Source organism: Vipera ursinii (assembly GCF_947247035.1).
Source record: "Vipera ursinii genome assembly, chromosome: 2".
Classification (NCBI taxonomy): domain Eukaryota; kingdom Metazoa; phylum Chordata; class Lepidosauria; order Squamata; family Viperidae; genus Vipera; species Vipera ursinii.
In genome coordinates, this window is record NC_139513.1 from 293918087 (window position 1) to 293940623 (window position 22537).

The 22537-nt window shown below is 45.5% G+C and overlaps 2 protein-coding genes and 1 long non-coding RNA gene across 6 annotated transcripts in view; 1 reads left to right on the forward strand and 2 right to left on the reverse strand.

The window, feature by feature from the left end:
• Window positions 1-12029, reverse strand: part of ACAA2 (acetyl-CoA acyltransferase 2) — a 32660-nt gene extending 20631 nt beyond the window's left edge. The window contains exon 1 of one of the 2 annotated variants that reach the window (XM_083355616.1): window positions 11721-12029. In XM_083355616.1, coding sequence (XP_083211742.1) covers window positions 11721-11849 — 129 coding nt within the window. In that variant the 5' untranslated portion in view covers window positions 11850-12029. Of the gene's footprint in view, window positions 1-3419; window positions 3599-11720 lie in introns of those variants that run through there. The other variant, XM_083355617.1, reaches the window with a different exon arrangement.
• LOC310636096 lies at window positions 4019-21690 on the forward strand. Its single transcript, XR_014491603.1, has 3 exons — window positions 4019-5321; window positions 20942-21083; window positions 21651-21690. It is a non-coding gene; the product is annotated as an uncharacterized lncRNA (long non-coding RNA).
• Window positions 12150-22537, reverse strand: part of MYO5B (myosin VB) — a 161438-nt gene continuing 151050 nt past the window's right edge. For all 3 annotated transcript variants that reach the window (XM_083355614.1, XM_083355615.1, XM_083355613.1), the window contains 8 exons: window positions 21223-21366; window positions 20429-20580; window positions 19756-19845; window positions 17973-18123; window positions 17456-17741; window positions 16098-16272; window positions 14576-14656; window positions 12150-12385 (listed from right to left, as the gene is read on the reverse strand). In XM_083355614.1, coding sequence (XP_083211740.1) covers window positions 12233-12385; window positions 14576-14656; window positions 16098-16272; window positions 17456-17741; window positions 17973-18123; window positions 19756-19845; window positions 20429-20580; window positions 21223-21366 — 1232 coding nt within the window. In that variant the 3' untranslated portion in view covers window positions 12150-12232. The remainder of the gene's footprint in view (window positions 12386-14575; window positions 14657-16097; window positions 16273-17455; window positions 17742-17972; window positions 18124-19755; window positions 19846-20428; window positions 20581-21222; window positions 21367-22537) is intronic.

Consider the following 22537-nt stretch of genomic DNA (forward strand, 5'->3'; position numbering starts at 1 on the left):
ACACCTCGCCTCCCTCATCGCAGCGAGATAAGACCTAATATAGGTTCTTAACCGCAACCGGTCGGGTTCGGATCGGCTAGACCTCCAGCGGCTCTCTAGGCCCCGTTTCCGACGCTTCATCTCCCAGAGCTCCGCGGAAAACCATGGAGCTCGCTGGGGTCTGCGCCGGGTCAGGGGCCGCAAGGGTACAACTCGGTCCAGTGCCTCAGCAGCTGCCCTTTCCCAGGCTTCCACTAAGGCATCCGCCGAGCTGTGAGCAGTGGAGGCAGGTGGGGACCCCAGCGCCGCTTGGAATCTATCAGGATCCATTAAGCGTCTGGGGCGGTACCATCTAATTGGCTCCGTACCCCCACGGCGGGGGGTGGCAAAACGGAAGACCAGCCGCAGGAGGTGATGATCGGTCCATGACAGGGGCATAATAAATGGAGAGCCCCCACCTAGATCATCCAACCACCGTCTAGATAAAAAAATCAGGTCAAGAGTGTGGCCTCCCTCATGAGTTGGTTCTGAAATTACTTGCGTCAGGTCCATGGCCGCCACTACACTTATGCCGCCACTACACTTATACACTTAGCACTACATTTATGCAGAAATTATCCTTATGAATGTTATACATTTCAAATTTCACTGTAGTCTAAACTGTCAAGCACCAAATCCCAACTGGAGCAAAACTGGAGCCAGTCCAGTTCAAACTACCTGAGAATTGGAAAAGGGGGTTTGAATTACAGGTAGTCCCTGACTAGTAGCCATAACTGAGCCCGCAATTTCGGATGTCAGTCACGATGGGGTCATCGTGTGACTGTACCCAACTTTGAGATTTTTTTGCAACGGATATTAAGTGAACGTGGCAGTCGTAAAGCAAATGCCGCAGTCATTAAAGCAAACCTGGGGCATGTTTCGTGGAAACCAAACGCTGCTTTCCAGAAAAAATACGGCAAATTGCGGCCACGTGACTCTGGGATGTTGCAAACTGCTGTAAAAGGGGAAGACGGTGGCCGAGTGCCCAGAACGTGGTCACATGATCAAGCATGGGGGGGGGCAGATGTCAGAACTTTGAATCCAGGTTATAAGTCTCTTTTTCCAAGTCCTCGATAACTATAAATGGTTATTAACCAACTAGTCTTAAGTGGGAGGACCGCTGAATCTCTCTTGGGCATAGAAAGCTAACTATAGTCAGACGGTTGATGATGTTCTAATCTCTAAAGTTTGCTAACGTCCGCACTTGGTTAATTATACACTGAATCCTGAGCTTTTGGGGTGAACTGAAAATTAATCTGTTAAAAAGCCTCCCATGTGACTGTGCTAAGGTCAAAGTTCAAGATGCCTCCAGGTTAAGCTAAGCTGGACAGAAGCATGATTTTTTTTTCTGGCAATAAGCTTCCCGTGGCCTCTTCCAGGGTGATTTATTTTCCACCCCTGGTGCCCAAATGCTAACCAGGCCCAACCCTTCACTTCCAAGCCCAGGTGAGATTGGGCAGACGCCGCTGCATGCCGAGACACGCCAGGCTAGAGAGGAGCCCAGAACGCCCTGACAGCCTGGTCTTCTTATTTGGCCTTCGGTTGCTCAACCAAATTCATTACAAGGAGGGCCACGGAAAGACCAGGACTAACAAACGCTTGCTGGGAAGGTCGTAGATAGTAGTCACATGACACCCCCCCCCCCGAAGGACATTGCAACTCTCCTAAATACGTGCCAATTGCCGAGCACCTGGATCTGGATCGTGTGATCTTGGGGGATGCCGTGAGGACTGTAAGCACAAGGAGCAGTCATCGCTTTTTTTCAGTGAATGGACGTAAGTTGAGGACTGCCTGTACTTCAGAAATGAACTTTGGTTCCGTTCTCAACAACTCCCCCCCCTTTTTTTGGTGGTGAAATAAGTAGCTGAAATGCCTTGCTGTCAAATAAATAACTAAGGAGGCAATACCCTTCATTTGCACACCTCTATAGGTTTTGCAAATTCAAAGAGCTCCCTACGCAGGCTCTTTTGCCAGAATACTTACCAAACTCCCTCAGAACTGTATTTTGATGAAATTACTGCACAATACCCTCTGATATTGCAATGGGAGCGTGGGACACAGCTATGAGAACCTGGCACCATTCCCCATAAACCCTGCTGGAAGTTAAGCAACATCTGGAGGACTATGGCTGGCTTTCAAGTATTTCCTCTCAGCCGTAGTTCTGAAATAATCTCTCATTTCTCTTCTGCTATTAAATAACTCTTTGTAATTTCTCTACTTGGAAATGTAACCTCTCTCTTCTCACGCCCCAAATATCCTCAGGTACAGACTGCAGAGTCCCACGTCTGCCCATTTAGCCTTTCCCAAACACGAAGGACTGCCGCTATCTCCCAGCTTTCTATATCTTGTGCACTGGGCTCACGAGTGTGGAAAAAAGCATCTCTGTTTGAAACGTCTAAGCACAAAGTAACGTTCATAGAGTTTCTTATCTAATAAATCTCCTTAAAAATTAGAGCGCCTCAATTGGTTTTTGACTTTTGAACTGTTATACCACGTGTCACTGATTTTGACTTTGAGTCGTGAAAAATCACTAAACATAAGACACTAAAATGCCTGATTTTCTTAGCTTCGGTATTAATTTTAGTGGAGATTTTCTTCTGTAAAAAACATCACCAAGTACAAAATATTTCTTGTTTCCAGGTTAGAAGAATGTTTTCATTCCTTCACTCAACAGAACGGCAAACCTTCTGAAGAAGCCAACCTCTCTACCCACCCCAAACAGCTGGCGTTACAGTATATATATAGAATGGCGGAGTTGGAAGGGACCTTGGAGGTCTTCTCGTCCAACCCCTTGCCCAGGCAGGAAACCCTATACCAGGGGTCTGCAACCTTGACAGCTTTAAGACTTTTGGACTCCAGCTCCCAGAATTCCTCAGCAAGCTGGCTGAGGAATTCTGGGAGCTGAAGTCCAAAAGTCTTAAAGCTGTCAAGGTTGCAGACCCCTGCCCTCCACCACTTCAGACAAGTGGCTGTCCAGTCTCTTCTTAAAAACTTCCAGTGTTGGAGCATTCACAACTCCTGGAACGCTTCCGTCTTATTCACCTAACCCAGGGGTCTTCAAACTTTGGCCACTTTAAGACCTGCGGACTTCAACTCCCAGAATCCCTCAGCCAGAGAGTCGAAGTCCCCAAGTCTCAAAGCGGCCAAAGTTTGAAGAGCCCGGACCTGAACTCTCAGCCTCGGTGTATGTCCCCCCCCCAAGTTAACCTTGCATTCCCTGGGATAAGAAGGGGAACCCAAAGAACTGCAAGGAAACACAAGGGAAAAAATCCATTTGACTCCCAGGCGCCAGCAAATCCCCCCCCGCTCGCCTCGCCCGAGTTCTGCAACCAGTTTCCTCTCCCCCAACTTCCCGTCCCGCGGGAGAGGAGCGGGGGAAAGGGGGGAGCCCCGCGCCTTACCTCTCAGCAGGGCCATGGCTGCGGCGGCGGAGACACCTGGGTCCTCCGCTGGCTCGGCCACGCCCACCGCCACGCCCACCGCCCCCGTGGGCCCGCCAGGCGGGAGGAGGGGCGGGACAGAGGTAGGCGGGGCGTTCCCACCCGGGGAGCCCCGCGGCCCATGGTCCCCGGCCCTGGATTTCCGGCCCCCCCCCTCCCCGGGGAGCCTGCCGCGTCGCCCTTCCGGGCCTCGGGCCGTCTGCGTCGTGCAGGCGGGGGATTATGGGAGAGGGAGTCTGCAGCCCGGGCTGGGTTAAGGGGAGCCCCTCGGAGGAGGGATACGCGGGCAGGGAGCGAGTCCGCCTGACCCTGACTGGGGATCATGGGCCCTGGAGTCCACGGCCGGGGAGGGGCTGAGGATCGCCTCCCTCCCTGCCTGCCTCAGCCGGGCAGGGATTCGCGCCGCGGCCTCCGGAGAGGGGCGGGGCAATGCGCGGGAAGGGGCGGGGCTTCCGCCCAGGCGCTTCCGGTCCTGCCGTCTCCCGGGCAACGCGGCCTTCTCCCTCCCGGAGGCTCCTGAAGCCCAGCGGGCTCGCGGGAACCCCCCTCCCCGACCGGGGCTCTCTCCCTCCGCCGCCGCCTGGCCCGCAGTCCCTGGTTCCCAGCCGGCGGGGCTCCCGGTCGGGGAAGGCTGGGCCGAGCGACCGAGGCCGGAGCCCGCGGCGGAGTGTGCGAGGCGGGAAATGGAGTTTGATTCCCCCCCCCCCCCTGATTTTGCTTTAGGAAACCGCGGAGGTTTTCCGCGTCTCTTTCCTCCCTCCGGCGCTCCTCGCCCTAATCGACATCCTGGCGGTTTCGGGATTAGCTGCAAACTGAGCGCCTAAAAAGCTCAATTCTTTCTCGTCTTTCGGAGCGATAACTCAGAAAGCTTGGATGGAGAAATCGGGATTTACTTCCGCAGCTGAGAGTTATTTCCCATCAAATTGTCTTTGGATTTCTGCAAAAGCAAACTATAAGAAAGAACAGCGGCTTATATAATCTCAGAATCAAAATTGGTTGATTAGTATTAAAATTTAACTGTTAGCCGTACAAGAGAATCTGCAAATCGTAGTAAAATGGCTCTGAATTTCAGTATTATTAGATGCTAACGTTTGGAGAGAGGAGGAATATTTCTTTGTACAATGGCGCGTAACTTTTTATATATTTATTCGTGTTTTATTGCATGGGAAATAATTGGGTTAGCTGTTGAGTGCGCTTTTACAATGGAAAAATAAAAGAGTCAGCAATTGATTGCAAAAAGTTATAATACTACATCTGAAATAGGCCTTTGCTATGGAAGGCTCATCCTATTTGAATGGTTATTTCTTGAAATATATACAGTTACCTTTTAAGGATTGTGGGAGATGCGCTTTCAACAAGCTGGCTAAGGATTATGCATTGTCAAATGAAAATGAAGAACTAATTGAAGAGAACTTAATGCTATCATAATATAAATCAATTATGTGTATTAATCAAAAATCATTAGTGGCTTCAAATAAAAAGGCTAAGAGATATTTGTCAAAACTGTTATCACTTGACTTTAATTGCTGCAAACATTTGTTATTTTCAGCAGGAATTACAGAAATACTATAAACCTGTTTTAGAGCGGCAAGAAACAGCTCATCTATTTATAGTACCAGTCAATAAAATGGATGCATAATATGAAAGCAGGTGTTACTGGAGAAGATCTTGATGCCTGGAAGAACTGACAATTGAAAAAGAGGCCACCAAGAGACAAGGTGTGCTAGATACTGTCAAAAAAAAAAAGTCCTGAGACAACCCTGCCAAAAGGATGTTGTCCATCAGGTCATGAAGAATTGAAAGTATCTGAATGACTGAAGAACGTAAAGCGGTTATAAGACATCATAGTCCTCTCTAAAAATAGTAAGCGTTCCTTATTCAATAATGGTCATTGTGGTAACTTGCATTTCTCTAACCAGTTTTGCTAATGGACCTCACTTGGAATGGGCTGAATCCTGAACATCATTTTGACAGTTGTGCATACAGGGGTAGTAGTAATGGACTCTGCTTGCACAACTCTCAAGGGCATTTCACTTTGTTTCTGATCTGTCTTGGTTCAAGTTGACTTAATTTGTACACTCAAAACCTTTGCGTGGTTAATAATCGAGATCCTCATATAAATCAATCCCCTCAAAAAGAATAAATTATTATTATTATTATTTATTAATTCGGTTTATATACCGCCCTACTCCCGAAGGACTCAGGGCGCTTTACAAGGCAAAATTTAAAAACAATACAATATAAAATTAAAATTAAATTAAATTGAAGTCTAGCCCCCCAAAAATTAAAATCTCAATTTAAAAACATTAAAACCCCTCAGTCCAGGCCAGATAGCTCAAAGAGCCACGTTTTTAGGTCCCGGCGAAATGAACGAAGGTCTGGGGGCAGTCCGGAGTTCCGTTGGCAGTTGATTCCATAGGGCAGGCGCGCCCACAGAGAACGCCCTCCCCCTGGGGATCGCCTGTCGGCAATCCTTGACCGGCGGTACCCTGAGGAGGCCCTCCCTGTGGGAGCGCACATGACGATGGGAAATAACCCCATCCATAAGATGCAATGTCGTGCATTCACTACATTCTATGTTTTGGTCACTGCACACACTCCTCGCGTGGATCCAAAATGTCTGTTTTGGGACACCTTTGGTGGTCTGATTGAAGGGCAGATGAACAGGGGAGAAGATGGTTCCTTAGTAAGGGCCTAAGGGGTTGCCAGCCAGCATCTTGAACGGCATCCAGAAACCCGACTGACAGCCCTGAAGTGGTGGCTGGACACAGGATGCAGGGCACTTCTTGGGATTCGCCCACAATGCCCACGGGACGGTCGCGTCTTGTGTCAGTGGGAGTGCCTTCCAGGGAAAATCCCAACTACAGCACCTAACAGAGGGTCCCATCTGGGGAGCGTCGCCCCTTCCTGCCATTGCTGGTCTGTGATGAATAGCCCACTGCGCAATCCGAGTTCTGTCTGGAACTGAATGACGAAGTTTGTGCTGCCTCTGAGACCAAAGCTTTGGTAGCCCCCTAGTCTCGACTCGCTTGCTGATGCACAGAGCCCAAGGCACCGAAGAAACCTCTACGGTCAGCTGGGCGGGAGCCTTTGCGATCCAAGGCACAGTGGGGTCGGCTGGGAGATCAGTGTTAAAATCAACTACGCAACTTGGTAGGTGACACTGAACTAGTAGTCTCTTATTCTTTACCCTTCTGTGTATCTGATAATTCGTCTACTTACGTACAGTGCTCGTAACCTGCCCCAGCCCCAAAGGACTGGATAGTGTATAACATCAAAGGAAAATTTGAAATAAAATTGAAGTACAGATCAATATCAAAGAAAAAAAAGAATATAAGATAAATGCAAGATTGCAGTAAGGAAAATGATTTGTTCAAGTCCCCTGAAAGCAAACCGATGTAATTTTTTTAACTTACTTAGCGTCTTCACCGCCACGTTTTGAGTCCCACATTCAAGGCTCTGGAAGGATAAGGTAATCTGAGCATTTAAATGCAGTTCATTGAATGGCTAAAACTGAGTATCTACTCTGAAATGAGCATTCTAACAAGACACTGCCACCTCACTGGCTTGTTCCAAAAATTAATGTCAAAAGATCAGTTCATCTTAAAATTATGGAAAGCATATTTTAAAAATACTCTCAATTTTTGTATTGAAATACTTCTAAGGTTAGTTGGACTTAATTCTAGTAACAGGCATATTTAATTTTCACGTACAATGGACAGTTTAAAGTGGGCACTTCTGAAAAGGCCAGACTATTAATATGAAATTGTAAGTAATACAATGATAATGTATAATGGTGTGTTTTTCCCCCCTCTTGATATCTTAATTGATACTGTTGGTATGCTAGGACTGGTCCGTATGCTCCATTAAGAATTTAGAATTTTAAAGTACGCATCCCATATAATAGGTATCCATTGAAATATATTTCAGAAACTCCTCCAACAGACCCCTTGGGTTTGATGTTCATGAGCCCAACTATATTTGCTTCCAAAAATACTTTACAGTAATTTAAGAAGCAATCTTAGGCTGGCATAATGAAAGCTGTACGATTGTAACTTTTATACATGTGACGCTTGGAACTTCAGAAGGAAATATACCTATATACTGAAAAATGTATTACAAAGAGTTTATAAAACAAATCAATTTCTCACTCTTTTAGAATGAGCTTTGAAAGTGGACACTAGCAATGCTGGAAAGAAAAGCAGCATGCAGAAAAAGAAGCCAAGCCAGCTTTTTATTCCGAAGTGTTTATTTCACAGTATTTTATGCACAGTGGAACGATGGTGACTTTTACAGTCACTTTCCTATAGATGTAATTTACCCAATTGTTCAAACTGGAAAAATATTTTTTATCGGCAGCAATATTTCATCCACACTTGAAGTTTTAATCAAGCTGGGGCAATTATAAATTGGGGTGGGCTCACCTCATTTCATGTTTCATGAATAATTCTTTAGCTTTTATGGGAGTTATCTTTCGATATATATAAAACACAAGTTTTGAAGACAGAGGTGCAAGTTGCTCATGCAGTATAGGTTGATTGGCATGGTGGACAGTCAGCTACATCTATAATGCTAGAACATTCTGACTACTGCATTCTATTATAGCTTAACAGTATGAGAAAAAGAAGAAAAGGTGCTGGAATAAGGGAGAAATGAGTGTGTGCAGTATAACTTGAAACTGCAATCTCAGGTGTCCCCATGTACAGACAAGTCTTGCTAATTCTTGCACGCTTGAGATGTATACTGTTTAAAAAATTCTTAATAGTTAATGAATCAATAGGAATAAATGTGCATTTCTTGCCGTTTTTAATTGAGAAAGAGAATTGGGCATATATTTCTTTTTTAAAAAATTCAAATTATTACAACAGGAATTACTGAAATCTTTCCATGCTGATTGTCCTAAACCAAGAGAAGTTATACGTATGGCTGCACATTTGTTAATATTATTAATTGGATAGCTATAAATACTGAAATCAAGTATTTTATTAATGTTTATTTTAGTGCCTTTGTAGGTCTTAAAAAAAATCTCCAAGATTCACAATTTGGACTCTTCAAAAACAAGCTGGGGAATCTAACTTTGTGGAGAAAATCAGTTCAAATCCATGTTTGGATCTTTCTTATGGACTTTTATAGATGTCTAAATTAATGTGCAATTTCATTAGTTTATATAGAAATCCAAAGGTTATTTGGGGCAACATCTAAATTTTTCTCTAAAGTTGTAATACTCAGTTCAGAAAAATGCTGATTGCAAATGCTAATGTAAAGGCACGCGGAAGGAAAGAATTCAGTCAAAAACAATAAACATGAAATAAGTGACACAATCTACTTTTTTGATCTGTGCTAAAATATTTTTAAATCAAAGAAATGGTCAATTAAAGACAGAGAAAGCATATCTGTGCATGGCACTGCCAGTGAATTGGCTTTTTAAAAAGAAAACTCAAAAGTTATCTTAAAAACAGATCACAAAAGTTACAGACATCAGTTATTTAAACACAAGTTCCTTCAGTAAATCCAAGTTTGCAGATAATTACAAATATTCAATTTCTATCTATTATACTATTTTAAAAATGTACAGCTATTATATACACAATATAAATTAAATTTTCTTGCAGCCCTGCAGAGAAATATTACCATTAAGTAGAGCTTTAGCCACACTTTATAAATACATTTTCTAAGATTCTGTGGAAGGGTTTCATCTTATTCTGCAACTTTAGTCTGCCTGGTAAGAATTAAATACACCCACGTATTTAGAAGCTTTGCAACATTTTGAGGATTTTTAACATATACACTTTATACAAAAACTGAAGCTTCTTATCATTTTCATTTGCCTAGGTTAGTTCCACATTATACTGGAGAATTTGGGAATAATTGCTTACTATTCACATACTTTTTAAAAGTGGCAGATAGGATCACAGTTGGCAGTGTCCCCTTTTCACACCTGTTTTTTTTTTTTTTGTGGGAGACAAAAGGTCTGATGTGCAGGAGTAAACTGGCCGTAATGGGTGAAAAAGTAGGTGGCAGTTTCACTACCACTTTGGCTCAAGTGCTACTTTCCAATGAAGTGCCTCACTTTTACGTGATTTTACTGATGGCGAGTAAGCCTAGGGACTTAATAAGGCATACACTGGAATTACGATATTCAGTTCTTTAAAAAAAACCCAGTGCATGCTTCTTTTATCTGTTACTGTGGAAAGTGATATTTACAAGAAAAAGGTCAGTAAAAATAAGGGATTTGTTTTATTAGAGGCAGCAATCTGACTGCTTTTTTGTTCCATGTTCAGAGGGGGTCTGCCAAAGTACAAATTTATCATATTTAATTTCGGGGGTGGGGAGAGGAAATCCCTGAATTAGTGGTTGCACTATTGCAGATAATTGCAAGAGAAATAAGCAAATGTTCCCACAACCCTTTTTTTTTTGCATTAAAATACGAATAATAGAGAAACCTCTGCTGAATAAAGTGTCATTGGGTAAAACCACAACACCAGGGAAAGTAGCAGGAATTTATCTGCAGGGACCAACAAAAAAAAATGACAATTTGCAGAATTATGTGGAAGCGTGTGCCTGCAGCTCTCATTTTGCCATACAGTTGCAATCGTTTTATGAATTTAGCATTATGAAAGGCGATTCCCTAGATCCTGAATGACTGATAGCCAATGCATGGGCTGGAGTTTGGGAACAGCACTCCAAGCGCTAAGAGGGGCTAGGTAGCAGATGCTCCCGTCTCCATCCCTCTGTGCCTCAAGACATTTAAATGTTCAACACTGCAAGCCTTGGCCAAGTGCATAGTAGTCCTTCCCTTTCAGGCAGCCCTTGAAAATACACGTTCTTCACTTATTTTCCGAATTGGACCAGAATCGACCTATTAGTGGATGGGAGTCTCTTCTAAGTTGGGTGTTTTGATTTATAGTAATCAAATCATTTTGGAAAACGGATGGTGCTCATCTTGTTAAAAGCTCCCTAGTCCAATATGTAACTGCCAAACTTGCAAGAGCGAAGAACGCCAAGATCATCTGGACACAATTCAGAAAGCTCATTCAATCGTATTTCTTTTTTGCTTGTAACCCTACTGGGTTTATCTAGTTAAGTGCAATTACAGGAGACTGCAGAAGAACGAACTCTGTTTATGGCTGTCTTTATTAATCCATATAATTGTCCCCACCGCCTCCTTTTAGCCGAGTGATACTTTTAAGGGCTATAATAGCCACGGAATAATAGTTGAGAAATGGCATTTGCTTAAAAAGATAAAATTCAGAGGGAAATGTTTGCTAGTAGGATTTTGGACCTAGTTTAAGCAGTCATGTTTAGAACACTATAAAGATTTTATTTTTCCCCACATGGAACTATGGAGCTTTCTAGTGTTTAATAAGTGCTGCTTGGTTCTTGCAAGAAATACCGTTTCTTACCTATCGTTCTGTGCATAAATACGCTGATAAAGATGGCGAATCTTCTGCGTTACTTTCCACGGTAATTCTCTCGAGAGGCTTCTCTTGGGGTAGCAAACGGATAGCCTGCTCCGTAGGGCATAACATTGTCCTTGGAAACACAGCCTGGCTCCCCGTTTCCTGCAAATGTTCCCTCTGGGCATGGCTCAGTCAGTGCTAGGGAAACGTCGACTGCACAATGACACACAACTGAGCCAACGTACTCCTACTGTGTCCTGGCACAGTCCCAAGTGTGATCACAAGAACTCTTCCACTATCCTGGCAAGGAACCAGGCACACTCTTTTCTTCTCCAGTAAATCAAACTAGACGCGTGTCAATCACTGGCCTAAATGAATCAGTAGCAGCTTACAGTGAAATTACAACTGGGCACGAAGCAAACCTAGAGGCTTAGGGTTCCACAGCTTCAAATTCTTAGTGATACATGTGGAAAAATTATCAACAGGCACCCGATGGGTTAAAGATGGACCAGGGGCGCCCACAAAGTGTGGTAAACAAAAGTCAAAATGACAGCCACAATGGTAGGATTGAAGTCTGGTCTGCTTTCTTATATATGAGCCGCCATATTAGGGTGTGTGCGTGTGTGTGTTTAACCACACCTTGCAGATGCCCCTGAAGCTTTCGGTCAGTAGCCTGCTTCCTATGCCAAGCGGCATTCTCCAGCCTCAGTACAAATTGCAAATGGCGCTCTTCCCACCTCCAGTAACATCTGTTCCAGCTGTGTCACAATTTTTTATTTTAACCCAAAGCAACTTTTTTCTTTTGAAAAACAAGAACTGAACATTGAAGCAAGCTCTGCCACAGGCGGTCTCTAATTCTGACAACTGTTAAGATCTGTGGACTTCTGGGAGTTGAAGTCCAGAAGTCTTCAAGCTGCCAAGGTTGGAGACCCCTGCTCTGCCAACCCCGACAGTCAGAAAACGAATGGCAATCTGGGCCCCTTTTTGTCATTTCAACACAAAAGCTTTTGAGAAACGTACGTAATTCACAAAAGTAAAGCTTACATCCTGCTTAGCCAGTGCATCTGCCTTACTGGCAAGTGGGAGACAATATTTTAGCACGGCATCAAAGAGTTCAACCCCTTCTTGTGTTTCAAGTATCAGAGGCAAGATCTCCCCACCCCCCCACCCCCAAAAAATCCCTCAGACAAACCAAAAAGCATCTAACGCAAGTATTTTTTTTTATCCTGCACAATTTAGCACTGATTCATTGGCATGTGTGGTTCTCCCACCATTATTTGGTCCATATCTGAAGAGATTCTACATTTTTGCTTCTTTTCTTTTTAAATCCCTCAGCTTTGGAGAAATTGGGCTGGAAAAAAAATATTGTCGTCTTCAGACTCGGTTAAGGAATTCCAGGTTAAGGGAAGCTGGGATGTGGATGGAGTCCATAGTCAGAGACGAAGGGTTGAAGGGGAACAAAACAGGGAACATGAATTTGAAGTCTAGCAGCAGCTGTGGGGGGTCGTTCCGCTCTTGCAGCTGGGCCTAGGAGGAAGCGAAGAAGCTGGTTAGCCAAGAAACAGGGTAGCAGGTGGCGGTTCTAAGCCACAACTTTGCTCTTACAGCTGAATCCTGAGTTTCTCTAGAGTAGGGATCATCTGTCTGAGTTTTAGAGATCCTCAGCCGATTCTTTTTCTAGCCAAATTTTGTAGTGGCAACTAACTTAACAGCACCGTACCATACCGCCCTGAGTCCTTCGGGAGAAGGGCGGTATACAAATTAAATAAATAAATAAATAAATAAATAAATAAATAAATAAATAAATAAATAAATACGATTGTTTGTCTGGAAATCAGCAGTCATTCCTGGCGCTGTCTAGCTCAGAGGGGTCCAATCTCGGCAACTTTTAAGACCTGTGGACTTCAACTCCCAGAATTCCCCAGCCAGGGTTGAAGTCCACCGGTTTTAAAGTCGGATATCCCCGATGCGGTTGTAGTACCTTCCCACAAGAAATAGAAGATCGTAGCTAGGACTGGCCACGGCTACACCTAGTGTACTGTGTAAATCAGAGGAAATAACCTGGCAATTTGTTCAGTGTTTTTAAATAGCTGCCAAGCTTTGCTTCTGTTTTTAGTTTAACCTTTTGCATGCGGTGAAGGTGAACAATTCAGCTGCCGCTTCTGAACTTTTTCTCCCGGAGTCCCAGGGTAAGATTACAGTAACTAACTGTAGGGCAGGGCTGTCCAACTCGCAACGTCACGTGACGTCTTGTGACGTATCGCGACTTTTCCCCCAATGCCGGCAACAGGGTGGGCGCGGTTTCGCCATGACGCATCTGGCCCCCGGGCCGGCAGTTTGGCACACCTGCTGTAGGGGGGGCAGAACTGGCAGCTATGGTTTTACGTTGTTGTTAACAATACTGTGAAACAACATCTGCCGTCCCAGGTCCTTGGGAAGGATACAGTAGGTGGGTAAAAAGGTCAGATCCAGTGTAAATATCTGGGCGACACTAACTTGCAGCTGCCGAACTTTCAGTGACTGAGTAGTGCACACCAAGTGGAATTTAATCCTATGCCCTTCCAATCTGTCAATCTTGACTTGTTCTCCACGCATTTATCTTTTGTCACACTGGAGCCTCGAGTCCTATCTGGCTGCATTTCATCAGCCTTACAGAATGTCACAACTGAGAAAATTCTGCAAAGAAGTAATTCCTGAAGGGTCCCGAAGATAATGACAAAACGAAGAATGCGCTTTGCCGGACGCAGGAGTGGGCAACGTCCAGCAAAGACCGCAATCAATCAGATCCCACCGGAAAAAGGAAGGCCAAAGAAACGCGTCGCCAAACATTCTGAGAAGATCTGAAAAACATCAGCCTTAAATGGAAAGGTCAGAGACTCAATGTGACCAAGAACTGTGTAGCCAAATGTGCTGGGCATAGGAAGGACGGGACAGGATGGGAACAACAACCCTGCAGCTCAGCTACAATAGCAACAGCAACAGCACTTAGACTTACATAGCGCTTTGCAGTGCTTTACAGCCCTCGGAGCGGTTTACAGGGTCAGCCTATGCCCCCGCCCAAAACAATCTTGCTCCTCATTTTACCGACCTCGGAAGGGCGGAAGGCTGAGTCAACGTTGAGCCGGTGAGACTCGAACTGCCAAACTGCCGGCAGTCAGCAGAAGTAGCCTGCAACACTCACTCTAACCCCTGCGCCACCATGGCTCACGTGGACAAAACTGCAGGGCCATTTCTTAGCACCCCTAAAGGGAGTCTCGGCTATCAAATCGGAAGGAAAGTCCTCTCAAAAGAGATGCTGCTGGCATTTGGAAAACAGGAGAGTCCCTGCATCAACCCCCTGACCCAAAGGCAGCTTATGTGTCCCTACATCTGAGAGGACAGGTAGATGCGGGGAGGACGCTTGCTTGATTCTCAATAGTAGAGGCTACACGCAGATCAGGATTTAACTACTGGTTCTTTTCCTACAGACATTTCACCACCAGGCTAGACCATATCCCTGCGTAGGAGAATGAGGTTTGCTGACTGTTTACATGTAAACCTCGACTTAACGACTGGTTACTTAGATGTTCAGAGTTACGATGGACCTTCCCAGGGGTACTTACGACCCAGTTCTGAAGTTTCAATGGCCAGACCTCCAAAGACGCATTATAAAAACTGGATACAACGTTTTAAATGTGTGGCAGATGTAAAATTTCCTACGTTTAGTAAAGAACTTACCTGAATGTTTCTTATGAAGCTTACTGTCACTCGCTCTTCAAACTCGTTCACAGGAGTGTAAAGATTTAGTATTTTTACAATCTAAGGAGCAAAGATCAAATGAGGGTTACAGAGGAGATGCAACGGACTCTGGGGCACCACTAGTTTGTCAATAGGCATCACAGGTCTTCAATAGCAGGGCTTTTCAACCTTTTCACCCATTGTACCACTTTTAGGATATGGCAACATCCGAGGACCACCAGTCGTCTAGCAAGGTGTCAAAAACTTGATGACCAAAAAAAAAAAAGGAAAAAAGTGATGAAGTACAAGTAGTCCTTGACTTACAACACTTCGCTTAGTGACTGTTCAAAGTTACAATGGCACTGAAAAAAGTGCCCCCCAAGCCACAGCCGAGCAAGACACCAGCCTACCCGCCTGGCGGTGCTCTTCCTCCTGTCCAAGGTTTTCATTGTGAGCTTTTCTGTTGAGGATTGGCAGTGGGGGTGGGGTGGGGTGTGTTTGGTTTTTATTCCTACCTCTGCTGGGTGGTTGCAGCAGGTTTTGGTCACTTCACATGACCCTGGGACACTGTGACCATCATAAATATAAATCAGTTGCCAAGCGTCTGAATGTAGATCACAAGACCCTGGAGATGCTGCAACATTCCAGCTGATCAGCGGTTCTGCTGCGCTCAGCAGAATCGCTGGGATCAGTGCCGAGCTCCAGCTGGAGCCTGGCGCTGATCCTGGCGCTTTCACTGAGCCCTGACAGCCCTGCAGCTCCAGCCCGTCTCTCGCTCAGGCTTGTGCGGTGGTGCCACCACTTCAGCTCATTCCCCTCCTCTGCTACCACTTTCCTAGGATGGTCACGTACCACCTGCCAGGTGCCGATGTACCCCAGGTGGTACCCGTACCACTGGTTGAAAAGCCCTGCTCAACAAAACCAGCGCAGGAAATGGGTGGAATTTCAGATTAGAAGACGACATGGGCTGCCCGTCTGCAGGCAGACCTTCAAGAGGACTGGTGCCCCTGAATGTGTGTCCCATTTATCCACAATTGTACGTATTGTGCAAGATTGACCACGACGTGTGTTCTCTGGTTCCCTAGAAGATCTGCACGAAGCAACGTCCAGAGACAATCGCTTCTGAATTGGACATCCAGTTATGAAACTGCTGCCCTACACCTCTAGACGTTTTCTATATAATTACACATATTGTGTGCATATATTTGCTTCCATCACGCTCTCATCAGACACTAAGCAATAACTCATTAACGCATTCAAGTACTTTCCCTGGTCACTTAAAGTAACCTTCATCAGCCAGATGCTGGACTTGACCAAAGGAAAAAGCTTTGGGGAATTATTTGCAAAGTATCAGCACTACACCGTTGGGATCTGACCCAAAGCAGGCAGGCCCAGGTCCAAATCCTTGCTGGGGCTGAAGCTCTGAATGAACAGGACCTGAAGAAGACAGGGGTAGAAAGGAGAGCCTTATTCCCCCCTTCGGCCTTTTCCCAGCCGCTCCGAGTCGGTGAGTGAGGCGCACCTGCTGGGTAGTGAGGGAGGTGCACAGGGAGCAGATGGCCTCCGCGTCTTCAGGGCTCTTCTTTTTCAGCTGCAGGAGCTGGGCTGCCTGGATCAGGGGCTCCAGGGTCCTGACGGCCCCGCTTGGGTGCAGGTTCTTCCCTCTCAGCCACTCCTCCAGCTGGCTGATGTTAAACCTGCACCCAACACAAGGAAGAGACCGGTTACGGGGAGAGTTGGCCAGAAGCCTCCGAATCCTGGCAGGAGGTTTGCCTGTTCCCAACCGGTCCACACCTGCACCGGGCGGCAACGGAAGTCTCTGCAACCTCCTGGAGGGCAGCGGCTGGGTAGCATTAAGAAGGCTGACGGGATTCCATTTTTTCCTAATTTCTCCAGCAAGTTTAGGGGTCACCTTTTGTTTGGATCAACTGAATGTACAGTAGATCCATTGGTTTCAATAGGAATGGACTCATTGGCTTGTCTCCTGAGCTTGATGTCACCGGCCGAGCGGGGGTGACTGGCCCAAACCCACCTAGCTGGCTTGAATGCCTAAGAGGGAACTAGAACTCACCGACTCCTGGTGAGTGTTCTCAACCAGCCAGCTTTCATGCTTTACGCTTACCGCCTCCTGGTGATTGGTCCAAAGTCACCCGTCTGGCTTGCGTGCCTAAAGCAGCACTAGAACTCACAACTCCTAGTTTCTAGCCTGATGCCTTAGCCACTAACCAAACTGGCTCTCGTTTGATGGGAAAATACTCTGATACAAAGCAGCTTCAACATATTAATGCAGCACCTGGGGAACTGTTGCAGGTATAAATAAATTATTGCAGAGCAAACCTGAGAGACCGTTTTCCCATAATATGTCACATTACAGCCTGCTTTCACTTCAAATGCTGAATTGCTAAGCAAACCACACTCCCCAGACAGAGCAACTCTAATGAAGAAGGACCAGATTGATCTAGAATAGAGCAGAGTAGAGTAGAGTAGAGTAGAGTAGAGTAGAATAGAATAGAGCTGGAAGGGACCTTGGAGGTCTTCTAGTCCAGCCCCCTGCTCAAGAGATCTTATACTACAATCTATCATTTCCTCTCCCTCGTTTTGGGCCACAGTCCTTTAGCTTGCAATGGCTGAGTAGCCTGCAAAGGTTCTGAAGCACGAAGAGGGACTAGCGCCATTCCACGGGTGTCCAGCATCCCTCCCCTCCATCTGCAGCAGAGTGTTTCAACTTTGGCAACTTTTTAGACATGTGGACTTCAACTCAGAGAATGGCTGGCTGGGGAATTAGGGAAGCTGAAGTCCACACGCCTTAAGTTTGCCGAGGTTGAGGCCCAGATCCACAGGGAGCAGGCCTTCCTCCTCCGCCCTGAAGGCCTCGCCCACCTCATCTGCATGCCGGTGCTCCAGGAACACACGTCCTTCCTCAGCAGGAGATTGTTCAGGGCCACGGCATTGATCATGTAGAAGAGCTGCTTGATGGCCTGCTGGATGATCTCGGGGTCCAGGCCCTGGTCGTACATGAGGCTGAGGAAGGTGTTCAGCTGGCGGATGATGGCCTCCAGGCTGTAGGTGTTTTCGCTGTCCCCCCTGCTGGAGCTCCGCTTGCGGTAGCCCATCGGCTTGATCCCGGACAGGCCCTGGATGCTCTCGTTTTCCAGTACCGCGGTCACTAAGAGGGAGAAACCCTCCACAGGTGAGCAACGTAAGCAGCGCAAATTCTAATTTTCTCGTAACTCTTCACAATCGGTGGCTCTTGCCCCCCCCCCTTGCTCCCCTCCCATTCTGGGAATTCTGGAATTTGAAATCCACCCAGCTGCCAAGGTTGGACACCCCCCCCCACACCCCCGGATGTAGATAGTCCCCAGCTGTACCACTCGGCTGAGTTAAATACGCCTTTCACCTATCATGGGCTGCAAGACGCCTTCGGCAATTCTGATGAGTTGCTGGTAGATCTGGATGGAGAGGTCGCTCAGGACCTGGCGGTACTCGGTGAGGTCAAAGTTCTTCAGGCAATGCTCGTTCTGCTTAGGGGTATTTTGAGTCATAAAACCCTGCAAAGGAAGATCAACAAAAGGGAGCAAGGTAACGGCAGGCCGGATGACAACGATGAAAAGCACCAAGTGTTGTAAGGTTGATAGGTAAAGCAAAGGTTGTGGAGCAAATTCTGAGGAGAACCGGAACTTTTGGGGAAAAATGCCACACATCGAGGTTAACTTCCAAGATGGCTGCAGGGATGGATGCCTTGGTAGGGCCTTCTCAGTGGGCGCGCCTGCCCTGTGGAACCAGCTGCCCGCGGAGCTCAGGACTGCCCCCGACCTCCGTTCATTCCGCCGGGACCTGAAGACCTGGCTCTTCGAGCTCTCTGGCCCAGGCTGAGAATTTTTTAATTTTTAATTTTAACTGGGTTTTTATTTTTCTCAGGGTTTCATTTAATCTTTTTTAACTTTTGTATTGATTTTCTTTTAAATATCCTGTAAACTGCCCTGAGTCCTTCGGGAAAGGGCGGTATATAAATCTAAATAAATAAATAAATAAATAAATAAAGAGACGTTGCGGGCTTTGGTGTATTCCAGTTACTTGCGGGGCGGATCCCTAAGTGGTAGCTCTGCTACTAAGAGCTTCCCTCCAAGTGACAAAGAGACCTTAGTGAACGCTTGCAAGGTCAAGAATGAAATCTGGAGGTTTTATTAATGTTTTATACCTACAAAGTGTGGAAGAGAGATCAGGAGGCAGGAAAGGAAAACCGGAACTCTCCTTGCCTTGGATGACCTTCACTTTTATGTTAGTTCATGAAATCAGGTAAAAAGGTGGCTTGGGCGTCTTGTCTACCACCAACAAGGCAGACTTCTGAAGGCTAACTCAGAAGTGAGTTCAATAAGGTTTGTGTCCAGGAAGTTGCAAGGTGCATAGGACAAAAGCTTTCCTTGTTCTTTTAATTAGTTACATTTTCATTCCAATAATCAGATCTATAACTCACTAACATTAGCAAATTGTCAAGGTTGAATTGCTAAGAGATGCCTGCTAACTTCTGTCGCTATTCAACTTGCCACAGAAAAAGGGCGCAGGGGTAGAGAGCTTGGGAAAGAAACAGGAGTCTAAGAGGCTGTCTGTGGACCGTGAGAGTCAAGGCCACAAAAGCAGGTGTCTGACGGAGAAGTGAACCCTTCCCATAACAAATCATAGAGGTCTGACTGGGCAGTGTGAACACCTAAGGCTTAAGAGACTGAAACAAACCATGAGGTTTGAGCAAGTGGGTGGCTCGCTTATGCAGGAGGGGAGGTCCCTGCAACCTGCCTGCCTGAGCCACCCAGCCTAAGGGCGGGGAGACAGTTGACACAGATGCCCAGACTGGAATAGCAGGTATCATTTCAGGCCAAAATTTATAAGAGGCAAAAAGATTAATTAATTAATTTCCTGTGGTCAACTCTTCTGTCCCTGGAGAGGCAGGAACGATACTTGTGTGAGGACTAGTCTTATTCAACGCTGTGCCCAGAGTAGCTTTGAAATGAGATGAGTGGCAAACAAATGTAATCAATCAATAAGCCCCTTTTTTTCAGGATTGTTGTTGACTTCAAAAGATGGCCAAATACGAACGGTCGTAAGCCAAGGACCATCCGTTAGGGAGAATCCAAGGGAGATTTTTAGCCCCAAGGCCCTCATCCGTGGTACCACCCTGCTCTCACCGTATCGCCGCTGTATTGCTTCAGACAATGGAGAAGGCGACTCGTGTTGGACAGCCAGAATGACGTCATCTCAAAGTCCTCGTTATGTTTCTAAGGAGAAGCCAAACAAAATACGCCATGAATCTTTGCCTTTGGTCAGCCACGCCGTGGAAAGGATGAGCCACTGGAAAGGCAGAGTCCTGCTCTAGAGCCTCTCCAGAAAGGGCAGGCAAAGAATTGTCACGAGACCAATAAATCGTCGCCTAGGAGATCTTCCCTTGAAATGTCCACCTATTACTTCCAAGTTTTGTGTTAGGGTTTCAAGGGCTCTGTTGGAATAAAGTTAGACCAAGGAGTCTGAAGGACAAAAGAGCCAAAGAAGCGGTCCCTAAGGGATCCTAGAGACGGTTCCAGTTGGCTTCCTTTGAATAAAGCTAGCCTGCAACGTTAAATCTTCAATTTGATCCTAACAAGACTTGCTACTTTTCCAACTGGAACTTTTCTCCTGCAATCTTGTGAAGACTGCAGAATGGTGAAGACTGCACTGGAGGCAACATTACAACAACCAATGTCACATGGCCCACAAAGTCTTGGTTTGCAAATAAAATCTATTTTCTACTTCGTCTTTTATCTTCTACTTGTTCCCTAGATACCTTGCGTCATCTCAGAGGTATATACCACCCAATAAACGTACCTTTAATACTTTTTTAATGCCGTTAATAGTGGAGGTAAGCAACGAGTGGACTTTTTGATCATCATTAATGTAATCAGCATGTCTGATGCACATAAAAAGGATGTAGGCGGGCAAGCAGGGCACGGTGGCAGATAATGTTTGGGGCTTCAGATCTGTGAGCAGGACAGAAAATCTTTCAACAACAACAGGATTCTTTAGCAACTCAAATACAGATTTTATACTGATGGACCTTGGACACTTACATGAAGTAAAATGAGTCACAGGATTATTTTTATTAACTGATCTCATTCCTCTACTATGTATATATTTAAAGATCTGTCATATTTTTAACAATCCAATTACTGTATCCCTATTATGTATTTTGGAGTAGAACGTGCTATGCCAAGAAAGAAAACGGAAATGAGTAACGCTTGATGATAAATTGTTCAACGTGTAGATCAGTTTTTCAGCTCAATCTTTTAACGTGACATTTATGCTCCTTCCCAATACTATAAAGACTTTCTCCTTTTACAGGAATAACGACGGTAGAATCAACTACTTGGAGAAAGTGCTGGGTTACCTTTCACGGGACCCATTTAAGAGAAAATAGACGGTCCTGTTTTAATGTGGATCTCCCCGATGAACGGGAAGGAGATTACTTGACTACCGACAGGAGGTAAATGCCCCCTTCAAACTCTACAGTCCTACGACTCTCATGAATAGATTTGTTCTTACTTTGGCAGCAGACTGTCACAAAGCCCACTTATAACCACAATATTAAGAACTAGGTTGAGAAACTAAACAAAACTGTTTACCTGTAATGAGATTTTTTATGAGCGAAGGCTCGTCGTCTTCACAATACTCTAACATTCCCTGGAAGTCTTTCTCCTTCCTTTGGACGGCAACTTGCCGGCTGAGTTCGTGTTTCCGTTTTTCAGTCTGTGTGGTGGCTTGGTCAGCTGGGGAGGACAAATCAAGAACAAACTCAGCCCCTTTCGGAGATGGCCTGACTGAGGAGTTCTGGGAGTTGAAGTCCACAAGTCATAAAAGGGCCAAGTTTGAAGACGCCTGCTCTAGAGAATACATATCTATCACTATAGCGTTAGACCAATCTGCTACAGTCACACATATAAAAAGTAAATAGCTTCCATTTCTTAAGAAGAAGATGAAGACAGAAATCAATTTATGGCTTGATAACCTTGCTAAGGATAATAGGTAATTCCTTGCTTCCTTCCTTCATCAGGAAACAAATGCTGCAGTGGTGAAATGTATTAAGAAAATGGATTCTAAGACACAATTCAAGTAACTTTGTGCCAGTCGGTTTCCTGCCTATAAATTCTAATGACAAGAACCAGCTACGCTAGTTGCCATGATGTAGAGTCTTCAATTGCTTTGGCTGAATTTCATTTAAAGATCAGCTTTCTGGGAACCAGGTTTTTGGATCCAAGCTGCAGCAGCTCATCACTCCCGTCAAGCCATCAGAATCAAAAGAATGTATTTCTGATATGCGGCCTCTCTTTTCCATGACTGCAAATGCACAAATGCGTTCTCTAAAAATCCCCCTTTAGTGCGAGGAGGACCAGCAGATGGAGACAATCTCCCTCATACTGGAAACAGGGTTGGGAATAGCAGAGGAAAAAAACTTTTTAAAGTTTTCTAATCCTTCCCCTTTCAATAAACAGAAGAGCAAACATCCACTCAATGGAGATGGTGTCCAGATGGACAATGCAGCGCTTTGAAAGGCAAAGATATTTTCCAGATTAGAGAGGGGTGTTAACCTTGCACCTGCCTGCCACGTCTTAAAAAGCAGCTGAAACTTTGTGGAATTATATAGGAGCTGCAGCGGGAAGCTGTTAAGACCCCAGGAAAGGAGTTGCAAACGGGTCATGCTGCACCCCACACTTCCGCAAAGGACGGGGAAGGAACAACCAGGAATTGCGATGGGTCTTAAGATGTCCTTAAGACTTCAATTAGTGACCGTTTGAAGTTACAACGGCACTGGGAAAAGTGACTTATGACCATTTTTCACACTTACAGCCCTTGCAGCATCCCCTGTGGTCACGTGATCAGAATTCAGATGCTTGGCAACTGACTCGTATTTATGACGGTTGCAGAGCCCTGATGTTGCTT